This window comes from Natrix helvetica, assembly GCF_964273705.1.
Source record: "Natrix helvetica genome assembly, chromosome: 9".
NCBI lineage: Eukaryota > Metazoa > Chordata > Lepidosauria > Squamata > Natricidae > Natrix > Natrix helvetica.
This window is the reverse complement of record NC_138560.1, coordinates 347,970-359,000: the sequence shown is the minus strand read 5'-3', so window position 1 is coordinate 359,000 and position 11,031 is coordinate 347,970. Positions and strand designations below refer to the sequence as shown.

General features: G+C 55.0%; 3 protein-coding genes across 3 annotated transcripts; 1 reads left to right on the top strand and 2 right to left on the bottom strand.

Moving 5' to 3' along the window:
* Window positions 1–102: 102 nt before the first annotated feature.
* On the bottom strand, window positions 103–3,084 carry LOC309397043 (cell division control protein 42 homolog). Its single transcript, XM_081962730.1, has 3 exons — window positions 2,428–3,084; window positions 2,183–2,241; window positions 103–1,513 (listed from the first exon to the last, which is right to left on the bottom strand). The coding sequence occupies exons 1-3, from the start codon at window positions 2,999–3,001 to the stop codon at window positions 1,070–1,072; spliced, it is 1,077 nt and encodes a 358-aa protein (XP_081818856.1). The 5' UTR covers window positions 3,002–3,084; the 3' UTR covers window positions 103–1,069.
* Window positions 3,085–4,260: 1,176 nt separating this feature from the next.
* On the bottom strand, window positions 4,261–8,375 carry SNRPA (small nuclear ribonucleoprotein polypeptide A). The gene is made up of 7 exons (XM_081961499.1): window positions 8,222–8,375; window positions 7,498–7,589; window positions 6,087–6,259; window positions 5,704–5,880; window positions 5,213–5,386; window positions 4,960–5,048; window positions 4,261–4,755 (listed from the first exon to the last, which is right to left on the bottom strand). The coding sequence occupies exons 2-7, from the start codon at window positions 7,568–7,570 to the stop codon at window positions 4,596–4,598; spliced, it is 846 nt and encodes a 281-aa protein (XP_081817625.1). The 5' UTR covers window positions 7,571–7,589; window positions 8,222–8,375; the 3' UTR covers window positions 4,261–4,595.
* Window positions 8,376–8,545: 170 nt separating this feature from the next.
* ACTMAP (actin maturation protease) lies at window positions 8,546–11,001 on the top strand. The gene is made up of 6 exons (XM_081961498.1): window positions 8,546–8,800; window positions 8,927–8,995; window positions 9,126–9,250; window positions 9,412–9,541; window positions 9,734–9,804; window positions 10,214–11,001. Exons 1-6 carry the CDS (start codon window positions 8,613–8,615, stop codon window positions 10,528–10,530), a joined length of 900 nt encoding a protein of 299 aa, XP_081817624.1. The 5' UTR covers window positions 8,546–8,612; the 3' UTR covers window positions 10,531–11,001.
* Window positions 11,002–11,031: the final 30 nt, after the last annotated feature.

Below are 11,031 nucleotides of genomic sequence, written 5' to 3'. Positions count from 1 at the left end.
AATATTAACCTCACAAACCCCATTACATCTTGCAAAGCGCACAATGCTCCCCAGGCCATAGAGGTAATTTTTCAGTGCTTCTGCTATGTGCAGAAAGCTCTTCTTTACTAGCACTGATGATGTTACCTTGTTTGAGTAATGGAACGTCTGCAAGAAAACAAGCAAGCTCAGAGGGGGCACCAAGGACCTTGTCCTTCTCACAGAGATACCTGCACCTGGGTGGGGGTTCAAGGAGGAGTGTCCCAAATACTCTGTTTAGGGGGAAATACATTTAAACAGATAATGGTTGCAAAGAAAATGCAGAAAGAAAAAATATTGAGTGCAGAAAGACTACTAGGGGAACGGAATGCACCAGTTCAAACCTACTTCCATACAAATATTTGGGCACTCCTGTCAATTTGTGGGGCTGCAGCGACTGAAGTTGGAAGACCAAGAAGATAAAGAGAGGCTGGGATTAACAACCCCCAGGGATCCCAAGGTAGAGAAGAGGACTAAAAAGTCACCCGGCTGGCCAATACAAGGGCTCTGAGATTAAGGCCTGGGATTTGCCTATCACATGTGATTTTTTTTAAAAAAAAACCCAGTTAGTACTGTTCTCTGAAGCATTTTGTTAACCATATTTTTTAAAGCATGTCATTTCACTTCTCAAAATCATACTATTGGATTATGTATTTCTTTACAATAAAATCAACTCCTCGGTCAAAGCTTTGCACCATAATTTGGGATGTCCACGATGGCAGACGCTCCAGTTGGTTCTGCCCTTGAAGGATCCAGGGCTGTTTTTTTCCCTTTGTTGTGCTCAGCGAGAGAGGACAACTTTGATCTGTCCTTCCCTCTGCACTTGGAAAGAACCCTGGTGGGTCCTGTCCTGCAAAGACAGCCCTCCCCCGCTTGAGGCTTTTGCCACAGACGGCAGGCTGGGGAGAGGCATTATGCTTCAGGAGGGGCACAGCCCTGGGCTTCTGGGCCCCCGACCCAGGAGCAGTGCACCAGAATGGACCAGTTCATGAAGAATGCCTGCGCCAGCCCCATCCCTGGGTCAACGGAGGGCAGGATGCTGTCCCCAAGGCTACCGTACACAAACGTATTTGTTCCACCAGTCTTTGGAGAGGGCCCAGATGCAGCTGGGGGGGGGCCTTTGCCCCTTGGGGCCCTCACCGGCCGGCAGACCCAACACAATAGCGGTGTCAAAGACTTCCTTCAGATTCTGTTGGGTGAGGGCTGAGCACTCCACATAGCCAGCCATGCCCAGCTTCCTGGCCAGAGAGCGCGCAGCTGTAGGAGGCACCGGCTTCTCCTGGCGCTGGGAGAGGGCAATCAGCACCTTGACGTCCTGGCGCAGGTCTGACTGGGTCCCCACCAGCAGCACCGGGGTGGAAGGGCAGTGGCGACGCACCTCTGGGTACCACTTGTCCACAATGTTCCGGAAGGAGGTGGGTGCCACCACACTGAAGCAGAGCAAGCAGACGTCGGCCTTCGGGCAGCAGGCCTGCCACAAGGCGTCGAATTCCTCCTGCCAGCAGAGCGGGAAGGGCACAGCGTGAAGAGAGACTCCACTCCCTCCTAGAGCTCCCCCACCCCACCCAGGGCCCAGCCTTGGCCTTTGCAAACAGGCTAAGGGCAAAGCGGACAGGGACCCTGGCCAAAGTTCGGTTGGGATGCAACACCAGTATCACAGCTTGGACAGGAGGCCCTCAAAGCCACCCCACCCCCTGATCAGCCTCTTCCGCAGCAGGATTCCACTTGCTCATTGCATAAATAATGTCATAAGTCCTCATAGGGATTGTGAGTCTCTGGCTCCCACAAATTGCTGGGGGGATGAAAAGAAGGTGGAGGCCAGTGAAGGGCCCCCCATTTCTCCGGAGTGGGGCTCTGGGGACCCGGGTGTATCCCAGGTGGGAGGAAAGCCGAGCGGGGCCCAAAGAGAGCAGCGCTGCCTCCACTCCGTTGGGGATCCCGCCCGGGGGAGGCTCTCTTGCGGCTGAGCGCCGCTCGCTTCCAAAGGACTCCGAGGAGCCGCGGCCGAGTCCGCGGGATTCACTTTTGCGAGGCGCCTCGAGCCCAAGGCCGCCGATTCAGACCGCAAAAGCAACGCCGCGCGCGTCAGGTTGAATTCCCGGCCCGAGGGCCGGCCGCCCCGCTTGCCAGGCGCCGCCTTCCGGGGCTCCAGACAAGCCCTTACCTGCCCGGCCGTGTCGCACAGCTGGAGACGGATGGGGGCGCCGTCCACCTGGACCACCGCTGGGGAAACACAACAGGCGCTCCGGTTAGCCGGCAGACCGAGGGCTCCGCGGGTTAGAAGCGGGGAAGGGGGGCGACCCGCCGACCCCCTAGTCGGGCTTCCCGCGGGGGACTTTGCACCCCCACCCGCCAGCCTGCGCACGCGGTGCCGGCCTAGGGCCGCGCCCTCCCCGTGGCGGTCGGTACCGGAGAAGCGGTCGAGGGCCGTGGGCACGTAGCGCGCGGGGAAGCCGTTGGTGCTGTAGCTGAGCGCCAGGCTGGTCTTGCCCACCGCGCCGTCGCCCAGCAACACGCACTCCAAGGCCCGCAGCGGCCGCCGCCGGCGGGCTCGGGGACGGTGAGGAGGCACCGGCGGCAGCGGCATGGGCGACCCGTCGGAGCGCGGCGGCGTCTGCGGCGCTGGGCGGCAGCTGGAAGGCGAGAAGCCTCCTTTGCCTGGCCACGCCCACTGGCTGCGGGGCGCGGATCTCCGGCACCTGCACCCTGGACCCGCCGGCCTTGAGCGCGCCCCGGCAGCCCGAGGGAGGGGAGCCCGGCCCGTCCGCGCCTTCCCGCAGGGAGCGCTACGCACCGGGGGGGGGGGGGGACTCCAGGAGGTCCCGGCTTTCGGGCGAGTCCCGAGCGGCGGCTTTTTCCCCTCCGCACTGCAAGTGAGCTCCGCAACCTCCCCGAAGACCGCCCGGCAGCACAGCCCCGGGCAAAGGGGCTCGGCCTCACTCCCCTCCTGCCCGGGAAGATTTCGAGCTTCCGCCAGCTCCATCCCGAAGGGGTCTTTCTTCCCAGCAGGGGCGACTCTGGCGAGGCCCCCCAGAAAGGACAGGGGAGGGGGCAAGGGAGGGCGGGTTCTCCCTGGCTGGGATCACTCTGCTCATGCTCAGAAGTAAGACCTTCTTAGTGGTCGCTGGATGAGATCCCATTGGTTTCTCCATCTCTTTCTGGCTAGTCTTTTTTTATTCTGAGGTTGGGGGGCCTTATTTCCTGCTTTTCAGACCCAGCAGGAAGACCCCTCTTCTTGGGGCTGGGTGTCCCTGCAGGAAACACCCAGCCTTCGGAATGGGGGGGGGGGGGATAGTCAGCTGCTTGCTGTGCTCTGGCAGCCTCCTGTCTGCTCCTTGGCAGATTCCTCTATCGCCCTCCCAGCATGTCCTGCCCCGCCCCACCCTGCAGGATCCTGCAAAACCCGTTTGGCAAGAAACACCTCCAGTCCTGGGCAGGGATCCCGAAAGGAAAAAGCAGAGCTGGGTCAGAAGCAGGCTAACCTCCGGCCCGGCCAATCCTTGGTCTTGGGAGCAAAGAGCCCAGCCAGCCCTCCTGCCCAATAGATCTCCAGGCTGGTACTGGAGGCAGGCGGAGAATCCCAAGGCAGAGCATCTGATTGACTCTGGGCAGCAGGAGCTCCAGGGCCACCAGGCAACCCATCACACAAGGCCGCCCAGGAAGCCGAGCTGTGGGTGGGGGCCCATGACCCCTCCCTATTCCTACTTGGGGGGACAGGGAGGGGCCCAAGCCTTATGGGCCTTTTCTGCACCGGAGGACCTGGCCATGAGGGACAGAGCAGGTTTGCCTTTGACAGGAGGGGAGCCAGAAGTGGCATCCATTTGGGGAAGCCGCATCTTCCTGAAATCTTGAGCGGGATAAGCTCTGGAGCTTTGGCAGTTCCCCAGGGGCCGGAGCCTCTGCTGCTGGAGTTGCTCTTCATCCCTCCGTGCAATTGAGGATAAAGACTTGCTCTCAAGCAGAACTGCAAGGCTGCGGGATTAAGCCCTTCCCACCAAGGTTTCGGTTCTGCAAGACTTTGGTAACTCTTGGTCACGAAGCCCCGCCCCCCCCCTTCTGAGTTCAAAAGCAAATGGACAGCAGTGCCAGGCCAAGCTGGGTGCTGCTCCCCCTCCCCATGGGGCAATTCCTCACTTGGCCTGTGTGAGAGAGGGGGGCAGAAAGAGTTTCAGGGGCTTCCACAGCAACCGCCCCCAAAACCGAGACCCACAAACCTCTGGTCAATAAGATCCAAAGCCAAGGGAGAGAACAAAGGAACACGTTTATTGCCCAAAGGAAAAGCTCCAGGTGCGATGTCTGGCCGTCAGACTCTGGGTACAAAGCTTTTGCCAGGAATCGGCTCCTCCCTTTCAGACGCCACACACCCAACGGGCAGACAGCTCCCCCTGCCTGCCTTCCATGCAACTGCAGCTTCTCTCTCTTGTACTCATCCATACAGACGCACGCACGCACGCACGCACGCACATACTTACCTGCACAGGAGGCAACATTAGAGAAACAAAAGAGACAATTTTACAGGCAAAAACTAGGAAAAAAGACCAACAGTTCAGGAAGTGCCTCCGCCTCAGGACGGGGCCTCACTTCTTGGCAAAGGAGATCTTCATAGCGTTGTTCTGGGTGATCTTGAACCCTTGGAGGGCATCACGGGCGGCACCAGCCTGCACCTCATTATCGAACTCAACGAAGGCAATGTCATGGCGCCCGGGCACCAATCGGACCTCCTTGAAGCCAGGGAACCTGCAGCAAAGCAAAGCGAGCAGCTCAGAGCTGAATCTTGGGAGAGGAGGGGGCCGCAGAGTCCCTCCTTTCTCAGGGGGATTCAAGAGGCCGTCAGTCCAAAAAGGATTCTTGCACTAAGAAAAGAGGCTCTCGCGGGCATCAGCATAGGAAAGGCATGGAGGGAAGTCCAGCCCTGCCCCTCCCCCAAAGAGCAGGACTTACTGGTTGAAGAGCATGGACAGCATCAACTCATTCGTCTCCTCGGGAAGGTTGGTGAGGAACAGGATGTGGTTAGGTGGATTCTCTGACAGCTGCAGGGGAAAGAAACATCCCTCTGTTCTGATTGCTTAAGGCCCAGAAAGGAAGGGCCCTCCGACCCCCTTATCAAAACGGGAGGAAGGCACAGACACCCCGCCCCACAAGGGGTTTCTACCCAATTAACCAGCCCCAACCAAGCTGGCCCTGGATCACTCACCTGCTGCGCTGTGGCCATCTGTCCTGGCAGCATCTGTTGTGGTGGCATCGCCCCTGGGGGGATGGAGCCTGGTGCCATGCCAGGTGGCGGCATCATGCCTGGAGGTGGCATATAAGGGGGCTGCCCTGGCATGTGGTGCATCACACATGGGCCCTGGTTCATGGGGGGCATGCCCTGAGGAGAAAGCCAGGGATGCAGGGAGGTTCATGCTAGGCCTCAGCAAAGCCAGCCCTGGGGCCTACCCTTCCATCTCTTGCGGCTGCCATTCGAAAGCCAGCATGAAGCTCCCCAAAAGCCCTGAATCACAAGACCAGGCCAGGGAAGGGAAAATGTCACGCTTCAGAGTCTGCTTGGTGAAAAAACCTACAACCCCCCTACACTCTGCCAGGCTCTGGGCTTCATCTTGGAGAAGGGCGCCCTGAAGGAAAGCAGAGGAGTGGTTTCCCCAGAACCAGCTGGCCCCAAAGTGCCCAGAGGCGGCAGGCACTCACCGGCACGGTGCCCTGGACAGAGGGGGCAACTGGGGCAGCTGCTCCTGGCATCTGCTTCTTAACTGCTTGCACCTCCTGGCCTTTGGGCTTTCGCTTCTCTCTCTTGCGGTCCCGCTCTACAAAAGTGCCCTTCATCTTGGCTATGATGTCAGAATCTGCCTTGGCATACTGGATCCTCTGGGTATGGAGAAGAAGCCCTGAGTTACAAGCTGCCTGTCCAGCAAACTCCCCAATGGATCACAATGGCAAAAAAACGCCATCTTGGCCCAGCCACAAGGGAGTGCACAGCCACTCGGCTGACTGCAAGGCTGCAATTAGATCTCCTTTCTCAGGAGAGCCACCTGCCTTCCCCCTCTCCAAAACCAAAAATGGCGGTTACTCACCATGGGCTTGTCGTAAAAAGGGAACCCTTGCATGGAGCGTAAGGCATTGGTGGAGCTGCAAATCTCTTTGAAAATGACAAAGGCCTGGCCTCTCATTTTCAGGTTGCGGGACACCAGAATGTCGAGGATCTGCCCAAACTGGGAAAAAATGGCGTACAGGGATTTCTTGAGCTCTGGAGAAAAAGGAACATTTTAAACTTTTGCTCTGTGCTGCACAGTCGTATCTCCTGCAGTCAAAACATAAGTTGGTTACTTGAAAAAATGAGAAATTACCAACAGAGGAAGAAATCATTCGGAAAATAATGGACTGTGCTGAAATGAGCAAACTTACATTTGAAATTAGAGAACTAGAGGATGAGCAATTTTATAGAGTATGGGATCTCTTTTACCAATGGCTGGATAAAAAAACCTGGAAATGAAACTGGTTTTTTTAAATCTATGTAATAATAGAAAGCTATATTTAATGCTGTGAAAGTTTTTTTTCCTCTTTTTTCACATGTTAATTCTTTACTATGAAGTAGAGTACTTACTTATACGATATATGAAGAATAACAATGCACTTAATGTATAAGAGTGGGATGATTTAAATCGTTAGGTATAATTATACGTAGTGACTATTTTATAATATAAAGATTTCTGCTATACCAAATGGATTAATGATGATGTAATGAACAATGGATACATATATAAATTGAAACACTTAATGACTATATGGATCGATAATTAACAATGGAAAATTATATTTGGAGTTGTGGATGATTGAAAATGTTATGGTTAACTGAAAGTAGAAATGTGTAATATGAATTAATGGGAATCTTTTGATTTAATCCTTATTCTTATTTCTTAGAGATTGGTGATATTATAATTCTACAAAGACTTACTGTTACCTAATAGATAATTATGGATTTAAGGAAATAAGGGCTGCCACAAATGAAAGAATACTAATGGAAATCTGAACACACAATGCTCAATGAAATATTTAGTTATGTTTAATGGATAACTAGTGACTTTATTCTTAACTGTAAAAACCGCTGTACAAAAACTTGTAACCAAACGACATGCTTGATGAAATTGTTTTTCTTTTCTTTTTTTCCTTGCTCTTGTTCTGTATGTGTTGTCTTGTACTTTTTAAAGAAAAATAAATAAATAATTTACAAAAAAAAACCCACATAAGTTGGTTACTGTGTTCTTAAGATATCTCAACTTTGGGAAAGTTCTTGTCCTTCCATAAATACTAGGAAAAAAATAAGCAAAATTTGCACACAAAGTACAGATGCTGTGATATACACTAACCCTCCCCAAATATGCTTCTTCATTTCCAGAATCTTTGAACCCAAAATAGATCATCAATAAGGAAACTGCAGCCCTTCTTAAGGCAAAAGGCCCACCCGTAAAGACACCCCCAACTCACCGTCTTTCTTGATTTTTTCGTTGAGATTGTTGATGTAGATGGTGTGGTTGGACCGGGATTCTGGGACAGCCATGACAACTGCAAAGCTGAGGCTGGCAGGGAATGGAAAGATTCAACCAAACGAAGTAATTAATTTTTACATTAAGAGACAAAACTGAAAAAAACAAGAGAAAAAGCTTAATTACGGGGAAGTTGAATTGGAACACTCAGCCAGCCCCAAGGAAACGGCCACCCGCTCCCCAACACTCCACAGAACGGAACGGGAGGAGCTGTGGGTCCCGGTTACCAAGACCGCGTAGCTGAGAGCGGAAAGGAAACCATTCGGTAAAGCATGAAATGGATGGGAGGCTACAGAGTGCCTTGACGGGAGGGGCAGGACGGAATGCAAAAGAAAGCGCCTTCCTCCTCCTCCTCCTCGGAGCGCACCAAACGTTGTCACATATTGTGTATAATCTGCCCGGGATCCACTTTCCATCCAAGAAACCGCGACCGCCGCTTCCCCTTCCCTCCGCCTTTCCCTTCTAATTCCGTTCGGCTGCTACCCCGGATGCTGGGGCTCACGCGCGCCTTCCCTCCCCCCCCCCCCCCGAGAAGCCAAAGAGGCGGGCTCGGAAAAATGAAGAGCCCAGTCCGCGCCGCTGCCCTCGACGGTAGGATACGGCCAGCGCCTCGCCCCCAACGACATCCCAACCGCGGATGGCGCCCCACTCGCCCGATCCCTCACCGATCCGGCGCAGGCCGCGTCAACTCGCTCACAAGCGCTCCCGCCGATCCTTTCTCGCTTCCTCCACTATTGGACGACCGTTAGCCAATCACCGCTGGGAGATGACGACTTCCTCCTGCCTCGCTAACGTCCAATGACCAGCGTGCCTTACCTTTACTCCCGCCCCAGTTGGGGTCGGGTTAGGAAGCCCTCTTCCGGGATGTAGCCCGCCCATCATCCCAGCCGCAATGTTCGATTGGTTGATTAATCAAGTCGAGCCAAGATCTGCGCGTCACATGCTGGGAAATCCTCACTGACGCGAATGGATGACGCAATCCGAGTACCGCCTAACCAACCAATGGCGATTCGGCCGAAGTCTCCGTGACCCTTGACCCGCTGGATTTGCGGCGTCATGGCGGAGGTCATGCGGAGTTTGGCAGCGGAAAGGCCGCCGCCGCCGCCGCCGCCGCCGCCGCCGCCGCCGCCGCCGCCGCCCCCCCCGCGGGGCCCCGAATTGCTCCTGGCGACGGCGCAGCAGGCGGGCGGCGTCGGGGACGACGGCGGCGGCGTGAAGGAGCTCCTGCGGCGGCAGAAGGCCCGGTAGGGCGCCCGTCGCTCGTGCGCGTTAACAGAGCCTAGGCGGCGCCCTTCAGCCCGCTGCTTGGGGGGCGGCGAGGGCTGGTGCTCGGCAGGGGCTCTAAGGCTGCCTCCCCGCTGCTGTTGCAGGTTCAGCCGGCATCTGACGTGGCTGCTGTTCCTCCGTCCCGTCCCGTCCCTCATCCAGGAGGGGCCGCAGTGAGTATCGCCCGGAGAAGCTGGTGGGGCCTGCCCCGGCCCTTTCCTGTATTATTAGTCCCTCCGGCTGAAGATGAAAGGACGCCGGGCTTTGTGCAGCCAAGAGCCTCCGGTTTTCTTCCTCCTGCAGATGTGGCTTGGTGGCCCTTTGGATGGCCGGCGCTCACCTCGGCCTACCTTCGGAAGTTCCCCTGGAGAGAATTCGGCAGGTGGCTTTGGAGAGAGGCTACACAGCACAAGGAGAAATGTTCTCAGGTCAGTAGCTGAGAAACACAAACCTTTTAGGGCTCTAGAGAAAAGGTGGCAGTGGGCGAACCACTCGTTCGGCTGCTCCTTTGGATCCCGTTACGCAGGGAGCCAGTTGGGTCGGGGGCTCCTTTTTAACGGCCCCAGCATTCCCCTTGTCACCCCCTCAGCCGCTGACATGGCCAAGCTGGGCGAGGAGGTCTTCCCCTGTAAAACAGAGCTGCTCTCTGGAGGCCTGCAAGGACAGAACCACGACAGGATTCTTCAACATCTCAGGGCTGGCTTCCCTGTGCTGATACCGTATCCTTCTCTAGGGAAGCTTTTCCTTTCCATTTTCTTCAAGGCTTCTCTGAACTTTGAAACTGTTTATTGAGAAAGCTGAGACTTTCAGTGGGCCTCTTGCCAGAGGGAGAAAGAGCCTTTTCACCCAAGTCAGCTGGTACCACAGGGGAGCTTCCTCTTGAGCCAAAGTCTCCTTAATGCCTACCGCAGCTATGATGAGGACTACAACCACGAGCCCTGCCTCCGGAATGGCTACAAGGCTCACTGGGCTGTTGCCTCTGGTATGCTCTGCTGGCTGGCTGTTAACTGTCCACAAGGGGGTGCTGTTGCCACACTGGAATTGTGGGTTGGGGTTTATCTCTGGGTGTCTTAGAGAACAGCTTTGTGCTTTGCTTTGGGGGAGAAACCGGGAAGAGTGGCATGTCCCTCCCATGTCCCTGGATGGGGATTCTGGGAATCATGGTCCCAGCACAACTGAAGGATGACCAGGTTTTTTGGGGGGTGGGAGTTCAGATCCTAAGGCATCTCTGTTGTGGAAGGGAGGTGGGTTGGGAAGGACAGATGTGGCCAGGGACAGGGTTAGATTTCAGCATCAGCACTGGCCGCATGGACAGCCCCCCCCCCCCCAGTTCTACTGAGGGCCCAGAAATCTCCCCACCCCCCACCCCCCATATCTCATTTCTTTCCCAGGAGCTCTGCTTGGTCTGAAGAGTGACTTCCACCTGCCTGCCTGCCAGGAAGACGAAGACATGCCGGGGCTCTTCCACGCCAGCCACACTACTTCAGCCATCCCTTTGGAGGCCGTTGCCGAGACCTACTTGCTGTCAAAGCATGGCAAGAGCTACCGCTACCAGCTGTGGAGCTATGTTCAGATACAGGAGAGCAACGCCCAGCTGATGGGCTTCAGTCCCCAGCGGGCAACTGACGGGAAGGTGTACATTGTGCCCGCAGGGGGCGTGCGAGAGGGACTGTGTGGACAAGCGGTGCTGCTGCGGCCAAAAGCATGATGGTGCTCTGGTGGCATCAGGTTGGCACTAGCTTTGCATAAGCACCATTTGGCTGTTAAAGGGTCTTAGACAAATGCATGGGAACTGCTCACATTTAGCAACGCCTTGAGTTAGGGACATTAGGATGCAAGAAAAAGAAGTGTCCTCCCTTCATGCAAAGCTCCAGGATGCCTGAACAAGATTGGGGAGAGACAAGCTTATATTTGAAGCTCATTTATGCCAACCAACCTGGCATTATAACTTTGTGTTTCAATAGAAGGAAGAATGGAGGAAAGGCTTTCAGGTAGTTTAGCTTTCCTCTCTGCAGAGTGCTTTTTGCCTTTAGAAATTAGAACAGTTTACTGTTCCGATTATAAATGAAACCAACTTTGAAACTAAGCAGGAAGGAATAGAAATGCCGGTGTGACAGTCAAGTGACCTGCCTTTTCACCCTGTGCTGCTGGTGTTAATAAAGAGTGCGATACTCTGTGACACTTTGGGCCTTGGACTGTGTGATATTCA